At 39.4% G+C, this 17528-nt stretch overlaps 1 protein-coding gene across 2 annotated transcripts in view; it reads left to right on the forward strand.

The window, feature by feature from the left end:
- NEBL (nebulette) overlaps positions 1-17528 on the forward strand; it is a 251627-nt gene that overhangs the window by 105830 nt on the left and 128269 nt on the right. For both annotated transcript variants that reach the window (XM_062633657.1, XM_062633656.1), the window contains exon 4: positions 2237-2344. In XM_062633657.1, the coding sequence (XP_062489641.1) occupies positions 2237-2344 (108 nt within the window). The remainder of the gene's footprint in view (positions 1-2236; positions 2345-17528) is intronic.

The following is a 17528-nucleotide window of genomic DNA, read 5'->3' on the forward strand; positions in this document are numbered from 1 at the left end:
GCTTGCTCTTAATTCTGGTAAACTTTAAGCAGTAAGGCTGAACATTTCCATGTCAGCTGTTTGCGTCAGGCCAAATTTGGAATTTTTGTGCCAAATGCACAGCTGTTTCCAAGGCTGAGACTAGAATAAACTTTTATTCACTTATTTAGGGCTGAGGAGTTGAAGCTTACTGAGATGGAAGAGGCTTTTGTGTTAGGCATGTGTCCTTGGCCATGGAAGTCTGTCCAGATTTGGTAAGGTTTTGTATGGCTTCAAATAAAGAAAGTTCATATATACTCATAAAACCTCTTGCTTAGCACCAGGCAGTCTTGGAATATTATGTCCACCCAGTATGTTTAAGGAAGCCTCTGAGAGTCAGTGGGAAGATACAGAGACATTTGGTAGAAGTAAAAGGAGATGATAGTCAATGGAAAAAGTATATTTGAGAAAGGTATTTGAAGATAAAGGGGTTTAGCAAGAAGCCATGGAGATTTGACTCGATTAGTTTAGAAGCTCAGAGGGAGGCAAAATGATATCTGATAATGGTGATCAAATGGAAGGAAAGGTGCCGAAGAGTTGAACCTGGGGGAGATGAACAGAAAGGCATGGGTCACCAGCCCATGCTTTCCTCAAAAGCTTGAGTGGAAGTGATGTTTCCTTAGTCTTAGGGTGGCATGAAAAGAATATACTTGTTTGAAATCTGCAGTCATTTGTGTACGAAATTCAGCTAGCACTGAAGGTGGAACACGGGGAAAATGGTAGTTTGTTGCTGCAGTGATGTACTGCAGTGATGTACTGCAGTGTCTCAAGGATTTGTATGATGTGCCTATGTGTGAACTGTACACAATATAACTATATACACTAAAACTGCATTTAAAGAAAAGGTAAAGTTTAGGAACATATACATTGAAGATTAGGATAGGCAGGACAAACTGTTACATAGCCTTGTGAAACTTTACTTTTGTGATCTAGGGATACTTTTTCCATTAATCACCATCATAACATTTGAAAGCCAACCTCGAACTACAAGTTTGGTGCATAAACTGAATGTTTGCTTGTTATCAGTTGTTTAAAGGAGAATACTGTTTTTATACTACTGCTCTCTCATGTGTTGCAAAATCTGGACGTGTGTAGTAAATAAAGCAGGGGACATAGGAAGTAAAAGGAAGTCGTTATGGATAAGGTAGCTGAACCCATGCATGGAGATGTGGGTCCCAACGCTGTCTTTGCTACAGAGTTTTGTCCATGGCTCAGCAGTGACTGCATGTTTTGCGGATTTCATCTTGTTTCTTTATGCTGAAACTGAGATCCTCTAGACTAATTTGCAAAAGTACTGGGTATTTATACAAGTAACTTAAGTTCATAATTTGAACATATTCAAGTGTTAGGAATTTGAGAGCAAACACCCTGAGATGTGTGTATGTTTTTGGAAATTAAGCTGTTTTCACCTCTGTTAGCAGGTTGCTCTAGAAAGGTAGATAATGCCATTCCTACTTTCCAGGGTGCATTATAAAGATTGTTTAATGACTGTGATCAGAGCTATAAAAAGTTCCTGAGGAAACTAATATCCCTGCCTTGATGATAGGATTTGAATAGTCTGATCTGAAAAAGGATACAACCACATATGGAACCATCTCTGCTGTGTCCAGAATAAAGCAGGGGGCCTTGCCAAAGAGTAATAGATGAGTACGTGATTAAAGACAATCTCCTAACGTGTATGTGCAAGAAGGAAAACTTAAGCTTGTACAGTGAGCAGCCATTCCCTAACTTATGAATGTTTAACTTTGCAACATTCTAAATACTCTTTTAATGCAGCATTTTTAAAATGTATAACTTATGTTTCAACTGGGGACGAGACTGGTAGACTTATATAGAGAGGCTGAAATGCAAGTCTGTGCATTTAGAAAACTTCCAGATTTAGTTATAGCTATTGTGTGAAAGTAAGTGCTTGCTTGATGCTCCATTGGCATTTGCAGTTCTGTGGTTGCTACTCTGAGAATAAAATGACTATGGATGGTGATCTTCCCACACTTGCAGTCCATGTGGAGGTGAACCCATGGCACTCTGGAGGGGGCAGTTGCTTGGGTACTGCAGAATTTTGTCTAGTTGCTGCCTATCTTAGCTCATGGATGAAGGCAGGCTTCTCCTTTAAGGGCTGAAAGCCTTTCACAAGTGCTTTATTTACAGTGAAAAAGGATTGCTAGAGGCACATTGTGGAAAATGAAAACAACCCTGTTCTGTATTTTCTATTCTGTAGGTAAAATACAAAAGGGACTTTGAAGAAAGCAAAGGAAGAGGGTTCAGTATTGTGACCGATACGCCGGAGTTACAAAGACTGAAAAGGACTCAGGAACAAATCAGTAATGTATGTGACTGCCACCTAAAGTGATTGTAGATGGAGAAATAGTGTGTCTAAGAAAAGGCGTGTTTGTTGGTGTTTCTGATGAAGTCTGTGAGAGTGAAGAATCTGATTTTGGTGACCGATTTGTGTATGTCAGATTTTGAAGTGCGTGTAACCTTATGCCATGGACTTGTACAGCACATTGGCAATGTGTGTTCACCTCTCCAGCTTTCACCAAGTATGCTCACAGTATTTTCTATACTAAAATGATTTGACACACTCATTTTTATAGCTTTCCTAGCAAGTAAGGATACTTTTGTAACTATTTACAAGTAAACTGTATAATTTATATAAGCTATAAAGGTTTGTCTTTTTTTTAGCAGGGGCTGTCAAAATTAGCATAACTGGCAAGACAGAGATTTTTAGAAGCAGATAATATTTTGATGCTCAGTTTTAAAAGAAAATACATGTTCTGCAAGATGAGAAAAGAACATCAGATAACAAAACTTAACCATGTGCTTCATTATCTTAAAGCGTGAATGCAGAATGCTTTCAAGAGTGTTTTTTTTTAAAGTGGGACTTTTTCTGACTTATATTTTCACTAGAAAAGATATTTATTTATATCATGTTCCCTTGCAGCATGCTTAACCTACTGCATGATGGAATATTGGGTAATACATAGTGCAAGTTATGGTATGTGTGAAATAGGTAGAAGCTAGTGTGTGATAGCAATGATACAGAAGCAATATCAGTAGCTTGTCCTGGCTTCCATCCCTTCTTCGGCTGCAAGAACTTGTCTCCATAGATTATTTTGTAAACAGTTTTTTATCATTCCTTGTAGTAATAAAATAACATAATGGAATCGGATCCACCCAGTGTAAGTATGATCAGAAGAAAATGATGAGTTTATTTACTTGGAAGAAAATTCTTTCAGGTAGAGATGTTATTGTAAAAGAGAGTAATTGAATGATACTAGTTTATCATAGCAATGGAGATGTATTATTCTTGCTGAAGCATTCATCAGTTAAAATTTTGATGTCCAGAGCTGGTCTTTGAGGTGAAAAATTGGGGCTCGTTTCCTGTTCCCTTGGCCAGTGGGGAGGACAGTTAATTTAAGAGCTGTGCAAATGCTCCTGTGTATAGATAAGGTGAGAACAAGAGCACGTACCTTATGTTAATGATGCGGCTAACTGAAATTTCTGGTTTGTGAGAGAGAAAGATGAATTCTTCAGAATGGCAAAAAGCATGGCCATTAAGACTTCCATCTGGGATCTGGGAAACTTCAGTGAGTACCTGGTTTTAATCAGCTGTATTTTTTTATTCAGACCAAGAACTTAAATTAGGTCCTCTCATGACCTACATAGCTTCTTCAAGCAAGAGTGATTCTTTTGTGTGGGGTAGTTCTGGAATGCATCAAGGAGATGAAACGAGCAATGCTCTGATGAATACTTAATCCCCTGCATGGGTCTGCTTTCTGAGAAGCTGAGAGGAGTACCCTACAGCAGGCCTATGATACTCAGTTTTGGATATTAGCATGGCCAAGAAATTTAATTAGATCTCCCAAGCCCAGTATCCTCAACATCAGAGTATAGAATAGTATGACGCAGGTCACTTGCATGCATTTTCTCTCATTTTTGTTCAAAGCATATTGTGGTTTCTGTTGTGGGAAAGGGGGAGAATAAAAACAAGCAAGTAGTTTTGTGAAATGGGAAAGAATATTCTTCCCACCTCTATTTTTGACGGGGACACCGGGGTTTCCCTTCTAGCAGATCTTCTTGCATATTTTATAATGCTGTCTGGCTCCTGCACCAGATATATTTATGTGCCTTCTCAGACCCAGAAGTAGATTTTTAAATGTGAAAAGTGTTTTTTGTGTATCCTTCCTCCCTCGTTTTTTTTTTCTTGGTGGTTGGATGTACCACTCCTGTTCCTTCATTCCCAACCACCCAGTCTTTTACAATATAGATTTGTTCCATCCAGTCCTAACAATACGGAGTTGTTCCATTCAGTCTTAACAATACAGAGTTGTTTTCTTTTCTTGATGTATGTAGCTGATAGAGATTCCAAGTCATGGACTCTATTAGAAATAATTATCTTGAAGGTTAAAATTGAAATTTAAAATGTGCATGATAAAAGCAATTGCATTTCATTATGCTTGCGCAAAAGGAATAATTTGATTTATAGCATTATATCCTAGAAAGATAATTCTACATAGGCTACAACTTGAACCTAATTAGAAAACTCCTGTATTGTAGAAATGCATTCCACACAGAGTAGTTTCTGTATTTATCAGATAAACAGTATAAGACATGGACTAAGGATCTATTTAAGGTTTCAAGACATTGAAAGGTAAGCACTTTAATAATTCTAAAATAATTTTACTTTTCATATATAACAAAATGGAAGAATACTAATATATATATTTAATTTTCAGTTTTATTTTGATTTCACCTGGAAGTATTAGAAACTTCTCAAAGAGCCCTATTTGAAACAAAATTGTAACAACTTCATTGAAGGGTAAGTGAGCACAGTTAAGTGTTTAGATGTTGTTGATGAAGATAAATAACGTCATAAAACATAAATAACAGTATCAATGTTATTTAGCAGAAATCTTTGTAAAATATTGTCTTTTTGTTCTAAGATAAGTTTCACAGCATACGTGAATATTATTGCAGTCCTCCAACTTTTTGAAGAATGCTATCAGCGTAAACCTTGGGTGGTAAAAGAGTGAGGGGAGTGGGAGGAGAGTGCGTTGGATTTTGGTTGCTGTTTTGCCACCAGCAGTCCTGAACACTAGACCGAATCTGTGGAATTTGTTTTGTGCTTCGATGGATGCATCAGGACCAGAATGGATTTTCATAGAAAAGAATGAATTTTATTCCAGTGCCTAAAAGCTTAATTCTGCAGATGTACAACATGCTTGTTAGGAAGTATCATAAAGCCTCTCCAGGATGTGCAGGTTCAGCTGCCCAAACTACAAGTATTACAGCTTCTTACCATTTAGTTAGCTTAAAAGGTGTAAACCACACATACTAGCATGCTGTAATGTAGGGAAGGCTGCATAAACTAGACAGCTTTTTTTTGCTGATGAGTTTGCAGGATTTTTAGCACCTTTTGCGTGGCCAAGCAGGCATTTTAAAGTTTAAGTAATTTTTACAAATTAATATGTGTGAGAATATTTATAGTTATTATAAAAAGAATGTATGTTGGTAAGTATAATAAAAGTTTACTAGTATTTTTTCAGTTATTCCAAATATAAAATAAAGTATAAATTTTCCATCACTTCTACTGCAGATGTCACTGTTTCTTGGCACTGAATATGTACTTAATACACGCAAAATCTATATTGTTCACACAGAGAACTGTGCTAATTTTGTTAAAGGACCTTGTAGTGTTTTCTGTCCACTTTGAACTTTGAGAGGATTCTCTTTATGAATGCGTAAATTATCAAAATGAAAAAAATACTATGCAATTTTATAGGTGATTTTGCTTATAAGCTAACTGTAAGCTGATTTTGCAAGGAAAAAGTTAAAATGGCAAAAGGAACAGAATAATTAAAGAAGTTGGAAAAGGTCTATTTATCTATCAATAAATATCATAACACATGGCTAAATGAAGAACTGGGAACTCAATCTAATAATATTTCCTTTGGGGAAATGGAACACTTCCAGCAGTTTGCAGCAATGAGCTGCAGCTTACTGCCACTTCACTTTTAGGTCCAGATATATGGCTTAAAGTATGTTTTATCCTATGTAAAATAAGTTGCTCTTTCTTAAATCTGTTCCTGGTAAATGTCTTCTAAGTATAAAGCAAAACAGGTGTCCATATAAATTGATGGAGTGAGAAGCTTTCATTAAGATAAAGGCCAGTGCTTCCATGGTAGAGGTTGCTGGCTTGGTTGTATGGCTGGAAGGGTGCATGGAAGCTTTCACAGTGGCTGCCCTTATTACACTGAGAGCCCATGTAAGTATTTCTCACTCCCATATTGATGCTGTTACGAGCATAAGTCATGTGGGAGCAAGAAGTGGTGCACATCTGTGCCCTTCTTCTCTTTGAGGGCTAGCAAAATGGAGTCATGCAGTTCATTTATATGTATGTGACTTGTTTCCCCGGAGGTTTGGATTGTATGCAAAATGACAGCTGTAGCTGAAGGTAAATAAAGGAAAATGAGAATGCAGGTTAAATTGGTTTATAAAGCACATTTCCAAGGTATCCTATTTTGGTGAAAAATTTAGAAAGGACAGTGGGGTTGGTAAATAAGAGGTCACTGAATCACCTTGAGGGGCTCTGTGTGTGTGTGTGTGTGTTTGTCTCTCCCCCATGTACCAGGAGCCTGTATTGGACGCAGAGAGAGAGCAAGAGAGCATGAAAATCTTGTAACATTCTCAAAAACATTGTACATGAATTTGAATGAGAAAGGCTGTGTACTCATTGCCTTTAATGAAATATGGAGCATGTTTTTATTTTTTCTTCTTTTAATTTGTTATTTTTTTATTTTTAAGTATCAAGGATCATATTTTACCTCCAGTTAAATTTATACAACTCCAGGGGAAGCTGCAGAGGACAGGAATTGCTTCATAATTTGAATTAACTAAACACCTGTTTTCTGGAGAAAGAAACAAATGATAAGGAATTGCATACTACTTCAGACGTGATATTAATGTCTTCATGTAGCAACTAAAGGAGGAAGTTAACAACTTTTCTTCTATACTTGAGCACATCTGCACGTCTAAAATTAGAAACTGTCCCTAACAGACATTGAGCTATGTATGGCTCCATATTTAGAAGCTGTTGACTCAGTTGTTCAACCTGTTTACTTGCTCAAATATAAAATGGTCTTTTAAATTGCCAAAACAGATTGTAGAGAAAATTGGCAGGAGAAGATGTTAACAGCGAGGCCCAGAGCTCCATTTGTAGGATTCACAGCATACAGCCTGCAGATACTCGTCTCTAAGGGCTTTTTTCCATTCACCGAATCCAAGTGAAGGGGAAGAATAGCATGTAATGAAACAAGAAAAATTGACAACATCATCAGGATCTGCATTTCACAAAACCAACCATGGCACATCAACGAAGAGACTGGGTAAGCATGTTAAATCACGCACAAAAAGAGCTTATACTGTTCTAGGCAATGGTTTGTTTTTTCACTGCTTCTGAAGTGATTCACGCTCTATCTCACTGTCTTTATATTCCTAAGCATGATTTTTTGGTTGCTGTTTCATTTGGAAAATATGCTTCTAATCATATATGATGATGGTGTCTACTAACATAGACAGCATAGCAGTTGCTGACTAGTGTATGAAGTGCCATTAGGCATGGGAGGCTTGGTGCGCTATGGTATCCAATAGCCTTCTGCTCCTGTTGATTCCTCTGGCAGTTTAACATGAACTACAACTCCAAGAGCTATTCATTATTTGGTATGCTGCAGGCTTAATTCCACACAATTGCATTTCAGATACACTGTATGTAACTCATGATTGAACATCTAACAATTGCGTTCAACACATATTTTTTCTGGCTGGAAACTAGGAGGTTTAATTTGTCATTCCGTTTCCTAATACAGGCATATCTCTGTGAGAAGGTGGAGTTGCTGCTGTGCTCCTGTGCAGTGAGCATACATGCACAGTCATGTCCAACCTTGTCCCTTTTCTGGATTTATTAGAAATCCTTATTTGTATAGATATACACAAATTGAAATTCTGAGAAGCTCCAGGTCCTTTGACTTTCTAGTATTTCTGCATTGAAGTTTTTGGCTTCTCATTTTGAGTAAGCAGAAATAATTCTGCCTTGTGCTAAGTGAGCTATGGGTAATCATCGAGAATGCATTTCAAACCTCAGTGTACATTCCACTTAAAAAAGAAAAGCTTTCTTAATGGTCATCAAAGTTTTATGCAAAGTTAGAAAAAGTATTAAATTAGCCCGTATGTATATAAATTCTTTATCTACACTTTCAGTAAAAACTCTTAATTTATTTAATGGCATACTGCTTTGCCCACTTCTTCCTTTCTTTGATGGTCTTCCTTTCTTAATCCTTGTGAAATAGCTCCCAGTGTGTGGGAAGAAACAGTATTTTTAGACCCTAAGATGGCAAGGATACTTTTTGGAATGTCAAATACTCATTACAATTATTACGTATGAATCTGTCAGTACAGTTGGAATAGAAAAGTACTGGGCAGGTGAACTTTCAATTTGCAGCATTAGAAAAGTCAGTCACATTAGGTCATATTCCGTGGGGGTAGTAGAACAGATGTTCCTGACACGGTGACATTCTTCATCTGCCCAAGATCAGCTTCCTGGTACAGAGTAGAAAAGCATTAGAGTCTATCAGTGACATGTTGTGAGACTACTTTTATTGTAGCACAGGTGGAAAGATACATAACTCTTCACTAGAATGAGCAGAAACAATTTACCATTTAGAAGCTAGAAAACAAACCCCTGCCCAAGAGAAGCAACTGCATTTGGAAGAACTGCTAGCATTAAAAACAGAGTTTTATAATAGGTGTTAGTGAGTTGTTTGAGCTATTATATTCCATAGTGCCCACAATAGCATTAGATGTGTAAATTCAGATAGGCATTTGGGCAAGTTCATTGAAACACTAACCCCAAATCTGTACTGAAGTTCTGGTAAGCTACTAATGTGTGAGAGAAACACCACATCAGCAAATTGTGTAAAATGGAAGTACTTGTCTGTCAGACACAAGTCTGTTTGGACTTGAATGACACTTGACCTTGGGACAGTTTATGCTTAGGGAAGTCTCTCTTTCAGCAGCCCCACAGTGAGGATGGGTAGGTGATCTCGAAGGAATCGTCACAAATGTGAAGCTGAAGCTGTCCTCAGAGTTGTAGGGGGAAATATTTTAGGGTAAGTGGATCTCTGGTAGTCAAAGCAAGCAGATGTGACGCCTACGTGTCTGCCTCTTAAATGGTCTTATTCCATCTGGCTTTATTCTATAGGATCGTTTAGAAAAAAATCTTTTCTCCCTCTTTTTTTTTTAGCAAATTAATATAATACATATTATTGTGGTTTATTAAGTTTTCTCTAGGATTTCAGAAGCCTTTTTTATAAGCTTATAGAAGAAATTGCTGGAAGTATTGTTTCCTTCCATATCGCTGCTTTCTTATGAAATTAGTTGATTACAAAGGTTATAGAGTCATTCTGATGTTAAAATACATCTCAAAGTTTCAAAAAGTTTTCAGTAAACTTCCACAGGGAATAGTATAGCCTTTCTGATTCTAATTTAAATAAATAAATTTGGCAGGATGACTTTAACCTTGCTTGCTATATTGACAAAGTGAATTGTGTGGGGGAAGCAAAATAAGCCATCCAGAAAAATCCTAAAAGGCATGGATTTACCGCATTGTGTAAGTGGGTCAACTCATGCCTGAGAAATGAGTGCTAATTGTAAACTGGTTGCAAAACTGTACACTTTAAGTGGAATCGAATCAAGTGATAACCTGAATATTTTGATAGAGATATCCTATCATGCTTTTCTTTAGAAAACACCAACAAAGCTGAGCATTACAGAGGAATAATTAAAACATTTGTTTGTGATGCATTAAAACAGTGTAATTGAACTCCAAAATCAAAGGCATTTTATTCAATTATGTTACTGGCATTGGTAAATTTTAAGTTGAACCTCTATTTGATTAAACCTGTATTTGCGCTGATTGTTACTTTCCGTGAGATATACACTTTAAATCAATAAAAAATGCTCTGTTTCTCAATGATCAAAATGTCCAGTACCTCTTGGGCTTTTTCTGGTTAAAATAATAATGAAATAGAGATATCTAGTTAGGAGGTATGAAATTAAATTTCTGCTTGTTTCATCTTCTCTTTATGGTGTAATACTCATATTGCAAGGCAAGGCTTCTTTGGTTGAAGTAGTGACTGTCAATGGCAACCTGGGCTGCAGTGACCGTGAGATTGTGGAGTTTAGGATCTTGTGTGGGAGGAATAGAATACCTAGCAAGACCACATTTCTGGATTTCTGAAGGGCAAACTTTGGCCTCTTCAATCAATTGCTAAGGGAAGTATCATGGCAAAGGGTACTAGGTGGTGAAGGGGCTCAAGATAGTTGGTCAGCATTCAAGGACCACTTCTTCAAAGCTCAGGATCAGAGTGTCCCAATGAGTAGGAAGTCAAGTAGCGGAGCCAGGAGACCAGCATGGTTAAACAAGCAACTGCTGGGCAAACTCATGCGGAAAAAGAGAATCTATGGATTATGGAAGGAGGGGCTGGCCACTTGGGAGGAATATAGGACAGCTGTTAGAGGATGTAGGGAAGCAATTAGGACAGCTAAGGCCTCCTTGGAACTTAATCTGGCAAGTTGGGTCAAGGACAATAGAAAGGGCTTCTTCAAATACATAGCAAATAAAACTAACACAAGAAGCAGTATAGGCCCACTGCTGAATGAGGTGGGTGCCCTGGAGACAGAGGATATAAAGAAGGCAGAGGTGCTGAATGCCTTCTTTGCCTCTGTCTTTACTCCTGCAGACTCTCCCCGTGGGACCCAGATTCCTATAGCCCTGGCATGAGTCAGGATAAAGGAGGAGTTTGCTTTGGTAGATGAGGATTGGGTTAGGGACCAGTTAAGTAATCTGGACATCTATAAGATGGGTCCGGATGGAATACACCCGCGGGTGCTGAGGGAGCTGGCGGAGGTCATTGCTGAGCCAGTCTCCATCATCCTTGGTAAGTCATGGGAAACAGGTGAGGTGCCTGAGGATTGGAGGATGGCAAATGTCACTCCGGTCTATAAGAAGGGCAAGAAGGAGGACCCGGGTAATTATAGACCGGTCAGCCTTACCTCCATCCCTGGAAAGGTGATGGAACAATTTATTCTTGACACCATCTCTAGGCATATCAAGGATGAGGGGGTCATTAAGAGCAGCCAACATGGCTTTACCAAGGGGAAGTCATGTTTGACCAACCTTATAGCCTTCTATGAGCAAGTAACTAGGTGGATGGATGATGGTAGATTTCAGTAAGGCATTTGATACTGTCTCCCACAGCATCCTTATAGATAAGCTGAGGAAGTGTGGGCTTGATGATCAGGTAGTGAGGTGGATCAAGAACTGGTTGGAAGGAAGAAGGCAGAGAGTTGTGGTCAATGGGGCAGAATCTAGCTGGAGTCTGTGACTAGTGGAGTCCCTCAGGGGTTGGTGCTGGGACCAGTGCTGTTTAATATTTTCATCAACAACCTGGATGAGGGAACTGAATGTGCCCCCAGCAAGTTTGCTGATGATACTAAACTGGGAGGAGTGGCTGACACACCAGAAGGCTGTGTTGCCATTCAGCAAGACCTGGACAGGCTGGAGAGTTGGGCAGAGAGGAACTTGATGAAATTCAACAAGGGCAAGTGTAGAGTCTTGCATCTGGGGAAGAACAGCCCCGTGTACCAGTACAGGCTGGGGGCTGACCTGCTGGACAGTAGTGAAGGGGAAAGGGACCTGGGGGTCCTGCTGGATAGGAGGATGACCATGAGCCAGCAATGTGCCCTTGTGGCCAAGAAGGCCAATGGCATCCTAGGGTGCATTAGAAAGGGTGTGGTTAGTAGGTCAAGAGAGGTTCTCCTCCCCCTCTACTCTGCCTTGATGAGGCCGCATCTGGAATATTGTGTCCAGTTCTGGGCCCCACAGTTCAAGAAGGACTGGGAATTGCTTGAAAGAGTCCAGCGCAGAGCTACAAAGATGATTAAGGGAATGGAACATCTCTCTTATGAGTACAGGCTGAGGGAGCTGGGACTCTTTAGCTTGGAGGAGACTGAGGGGTGACCTCATCAATGTTTACAAATATGTAAAGGGTGAGTGTCAGGATGATGGAGCTAGGTTTTTTCAGTGATGTCCAGTGATAGGACAAGGGGCAATGGGTGTAAACTGGAGCACAGGAGGTTCCATGTGAACATCAGGAAAAATTTCTTTACTGTGAGAGTGACAGAGCACTGGAACAAGTTGCCCAGGGGGGTTGTGTAGTCTCCTACATTGGAGATATTCAAGGCCCGCTTGGATAAGTTCCTGTGTGATGTACTCTAGGTTACCCTGCTCTTGCAGGAGGGTTGGACTAGATGATCTTTTGAGGTCCCTTCCAACCCTTAGGATTCTGTGAAAGACATCAGTAATTTAAGAAACTACTACATAATATTCAAATATACAACATACCATTTCATGGACTTCATTTTTAATCCACAGTAATTACTGTATCTTGTCAACAGGTGCATGTGTTACAGGAATAAATGTCTAGGTCAATAGGTACTTGTTTAAAACTCTGAACATCCTAACTGTAGGCTAAACAGCTATGTAAATGTGAGCAATAAATTGACAGTTATGCTATTTACACATTTTGCTGCAGTGTTGGCTGTATTGCACATGCCTCTTTCTATTGTAGTTTATGGAATGAAAAATTCCAAGCTGTAATGAAGAAAACTATAAAATTAGTTTTGTGGCAACTGTTGTAAGCACCTACCTGTCATCTGACTAAGGACTTGTGTCTCTCTTTAAACACTAGTGACTTCAAGACTAAATCAGCTTCTAAGTTTTATGATATTTAAATACGTTTTTTCCTGCTTTGTTACTAAGCAACTAAATAATGACAAGACCCCAACAATTTCTTTTTCCTGTATCACTTGAATATATTTAAGCAGTACCAAAACCACTCGTTATTTTTAATGAGTACTTATTTTTGAAGCCAGTGTTTTTTACATATAGTAAAAAGGTAATGAAAATAAAAACTCTTCATAGTAGCTCAACTTGGGAGCTAATTAAAATGAAGCTTTTAGAATGAGAAAAAATAATTAGCTAGAAAGTTGTGAAGCAGGAGTTAGTACCTCCAGAGATCCTTGTGTAGTTAAATGCTTGCAAGAAAATTATGATTTCTAATTTCCTTGTTTTCCTATGTTTTCCATTACCTGCTTATCATTTCAGATTTAATTTTATCTCATCTGATGCTTTTTTACTGTGCATCAGTTGCTAGGGCAGCATCTTAGGCAGTAAACCTCCTACTGAAGAACAAGATTCTTTGCTTCCTCTAAAGCTAATATCATCTTTAATCTTGATCCCTGAAGATTTGAGTGTCTTACCCCTATGATGCTCACAAACTTCACTGACCTTGACATCAGGGTATCTGGTCCTCTGTGGCACTCAGTTTTTTTTTTTTTTTTCCTGTTAACGCATATGTCTGTGATTTCCTTAGCCTGTTGGTAGACAGTTGTGACAAAGCCAGCACTGTAGTAAGCATAATGGTTAAACTTCTTAACCATCCTAACACAAGAGGGGAAGTAGCAAAAGTCTGTATGTGATGTTTCTGCTGGTGATGACAAAGATCTTGGTGGATAGGATTTTACTTTTCCCAGAAGCAATAAGAGCAACACAAGTATTTCTCTTGATAATTATTCAAATAATAATTTAGTTATGGAAATGTTTGTGTACTTTTTTGAAAGGTTCTTTCTCTGTCTCACACCAACATAATCTCACTGTTAGCAACCACAATATTTTAATGGAAAACTGAAGGGTTTGTATTTCATATCTGCCTTAAGTTAATTTCTTTCTCACCTGTCTTTTCTCAGTTGGTGATTAGTGATCCTGTTCAGTCCCCCTGAAAGACAAAGTGTAAAGGGGCAGATATGGAATATTTCACTAACCAAACCACAGGCAGCAAACAGAGTCTGAACCTCAGTTCCTGTAGTGACTAAATACTGGACCTTGGTAAACTCTAGTGTGGGAGAATGTAATTTGAAAGGTGGTTGTTTTGAACTTCAAGGCTATTCAGCCTTTCTGAGCTTCACTTCTGCTGCACCCATTTTATACTGTGTTCACCCTTTCTTCACTAGAGAATGGTGGTGTAAATCGAAGCCTTGCCCAGTTTGGCCAGTCCAGCCTTTTACCAGCCTTAAGAGGAGAAATATACTGCAGAATGTGTGATTTATGTTGCTTGTGTGAGTTTTGGCACAGCAGAGGTGGTCTTTGGGGGAAAAGGGGAAGATTGGCCTACGGGGAAGCTGTGGCAAGACCTAGAGTGTGCATCAAGGCAAAGTTTGTGTCTTCACACTGTGCCTCAGCACAGCAGCATTGAGCAGGGGACTGTCTCCTTCATTAGCTAGTGAGGCAAAGGCACTTTGTCAGCTTTTACCTTGAATGATATTGGCTACCATTTTGTTGCAGAGCTGGAGCCACTCAGCAGTGCTGCTCCCTTAGCAACCACTGGCAGGAAATGGAGGATTCAGAGGATCTGGGAAGGCGCCTCCATTTCATCTCTCATGTTCTCTTGCGTGCTCAGCCGGAAGACCCACTCTAGCATGAGCTGGGCTGCCCTTGGCTGCAGTTTTGTGAGCACAAGGGGAACAGCCAAAGGTTTTGTTTGCCTGTGCCAGGAAAGCTGTAGATACGACCAGGGCAAGGGCAGCAGGCATGGAATGAGGTCACTTGTTTGGCATTGCCTTTTGTTTAGCATTCCTTTCTGTGCAGTGTGTGTTTCTCGCTCAGATAATAGCTGGCATGCTGACTTGAATTGAGAAATTCAGTTAGCAGTGAGGTTCTTTTTCAACAGAAATGAACTGGACGAAAGGCTCAAAAAAGCCTGGTGGTGATAGGAAATTAGGGAGAATTATCAACAAAAGTGGTGGCAAAAAGTTATAGAAGGCTCTGAGGGATTGAAGGTTAAATGATCAGCCTGTATTTAAGATGGGTGGAAGAGAAACTGAGAGAAGGCACAAACAAGGATTGAGCTTGCAATTTGGAAAAAAAAGGTCAAGCAAAATTAGTCTATAGTCACAGGTAGCATGGAGCTGGAAAAGTGAATGTGATTATGTATTATTTCTTATAAGGCAAGAACTATGCCCAGAAAGTATAGCTAAGGCATAAACTTAGAAGAAAAACAAATATGTGGTATATAATCAAACTGTGAAACTCATTAATATAGGAGAAGTGAAGTCTAGAAGTGTAAAATACATAAAAGAAGGATTAGACAAAGTTGTGAAAGATAAATCCACCAGGAAGAATTAACTCTTATGACCCAAAGCCAGTGAAAGGGCCAAGGAGGCTCTCGTATGCTGTCAGCATTCAAACTAGAAGTATCTTAGGAAGGAAGACTGTGTTTCATGGGTTTGTTCCTTAAGCATGCATTACTGAGCAGTGACATATATTTATAAGCTGCTCCCAAAGTAACAGCAACCAGCACATCTACATTTCTGGCTACCTGCATGATGGGGTCATCAATGAGACCAATTAGTCCATTGATGATCTTAGGACCTTGTGCTGTTTCTAGCTGCAGCTGTGGCTCATCTCTATAAGGCAGTGACCAACCCATTGCTTCCTTGGTTGTACATAGCCTGGTTGAATTTACAAAGGTAAAGTTAAAAAGGATTATGAATTATAGACCTGACCCTAGATCCTCTTTGATATCAACATGCTTCATTTATGGTATCTGATTGTTTTCCTGATTGTCCTTTCTGTTACAAACCAGAAAGCCTTTCTTGAGCCTTGAATAGGAAATTTTTAAAGAGGTTGCTGAGGTGCAAAGTAACTGGAATATGACAGCTATTCCTTGCGTACCTGCACCAGGTATTAGTCAAGAGTAAGATGATTTTAGCTTCGTTAGCATTTTAGTGGTTTTCAAGGGAATCTCCTGATCATCCTAAATCGCTTTACTTTGCATTGCAGGACTGTCTTGGAGCATACAAAGTGGATTTGTTCCAGATGAAACTAAGCTGAATGATGTACTCCAATTGCCAAAGTGTATCCAGTCCATTGGACCAGAGTAGAGCTAGATCATAGCTATTACCCCTGCTTTAAAATATGGACTTCATATCCTCAGAACTATTTAATTCTAGAGATTTGCTCCTATTCTGCTGCAGTAGTGGCTAATGGAAACAAACTGGCTTAAGAACCAGCTTCAAAGCTGCATTCCTTTGAGACTGGAGAGTGATACTAACTATAACTACAGGCTTTAAAATTCAGAAAGCAGAAGGGTGGAAATAGTGGGTGCTGAAAATCAGATTGTTGCATGACCCCTGTTTGCCCTGTCAAGGGGTCACTGAGACTTGTCTGGTGTGTGCACTAAACTTGTAATTTATGTCTGTGGAGAATGTCAGGAGGAAGATTCATGTCTGGATGTGCAGGTGCTCAATTAGGCCTTAGAAAGACATGGATTGATTAGGTGGTTATTGCCACATGCAGAATTAGCCTGGTCAGAGACCCCTGACTGGCAAGCTTGGTGCCTAACTAGTGAGCCAGGGTGCAATTGATAGAGCCTCAAAATGTTAATGGTAGATAACTAAGATAACTTTGGAGCTATCACATCTGATATACTCGGTCTGAACTTTTGGGGATGGCATACTGTGTCAGATGTGGAACTGACTTCTACCATGATTTTTGAGTCTGAAATGGCAGAAAATAGGCACACAGTCCCCCTGTGTGTGTGTGTCTCTGTGTCTGTCTGTGGGATACAGGAGGGAAGGCAGGTAGCCAGAAACGTAGATGTGCTGTTGCTGTTGCTCTGGGAGCAGTGTATAAATATATGCCAGATGTATAAATGAGATTTGGGAATTGAGTATAGCCCACAAGTATAAATGTGACATAGGAGTTAGCGGGTAGGCTTGTGTCTGTAGGAAAGATATTCCTGTGGTCCAGAACAGCTTGAGGAACTCAGGCAATCCAAGGAAATCTGCTCCATGTTAGCAATTTGTTTATATTTTGCAACACGACCTTTTCTGACACCAGTTCCAAATAAAATGAGAGGTTTGAGAGCTGAGGCACACAGTCCCTCTCTGTTAAACTAATAAAGCTGGTTGTTAAAACGTATCCTGTGGGTCTGGCACTCATTCACCTGCGTATCCTGCTCTGTGTTTGGTTTCTGTTCTGAGTCGTGTCCTGCACAGAAATGGGGCCATTTGCTTGGTCCTATTTCTCTACAGTTTTCCAGGACTGGCTGGACAGAAGACAGGGTTTTCAGGAAGCATTTCCTGTTGAATGAGCACTTTGATTCACTCCAGTTAGGAACATTGTGTTGCATGGGCCACTGAATCAGGTCCTCAACTGTCATCAGCACTTACTCAAAGAAACCTTGTCATGCATGTTTTGAACCTGATCTTGAAAGCCTTGAGATTTTTGGCCTTCAGTACCTAACCAGGTGTTACCTTACATATTTCTTCCTTGTCAGACAATTTCTCTTAGACACAGTTGAATGTATGGATCGACCATTGTTGGTTTGTACTGA

This window comes from Pezoporus occidentalis, unplaced genomic scaffold (assembly GCF_034315485.1).
Source record: "Pezoporus occidentalis ecotype Australia unplaced genomic scaffold, CSIRO_AGI_Poc_V1 ctg40, whole genome shotgun sequence".
NCBI lineage: Eukaryota > Metazoa > Chordata > Aves > Psittaciformes > Psittacidae > Pezoporus > Pezoporus occidentalis.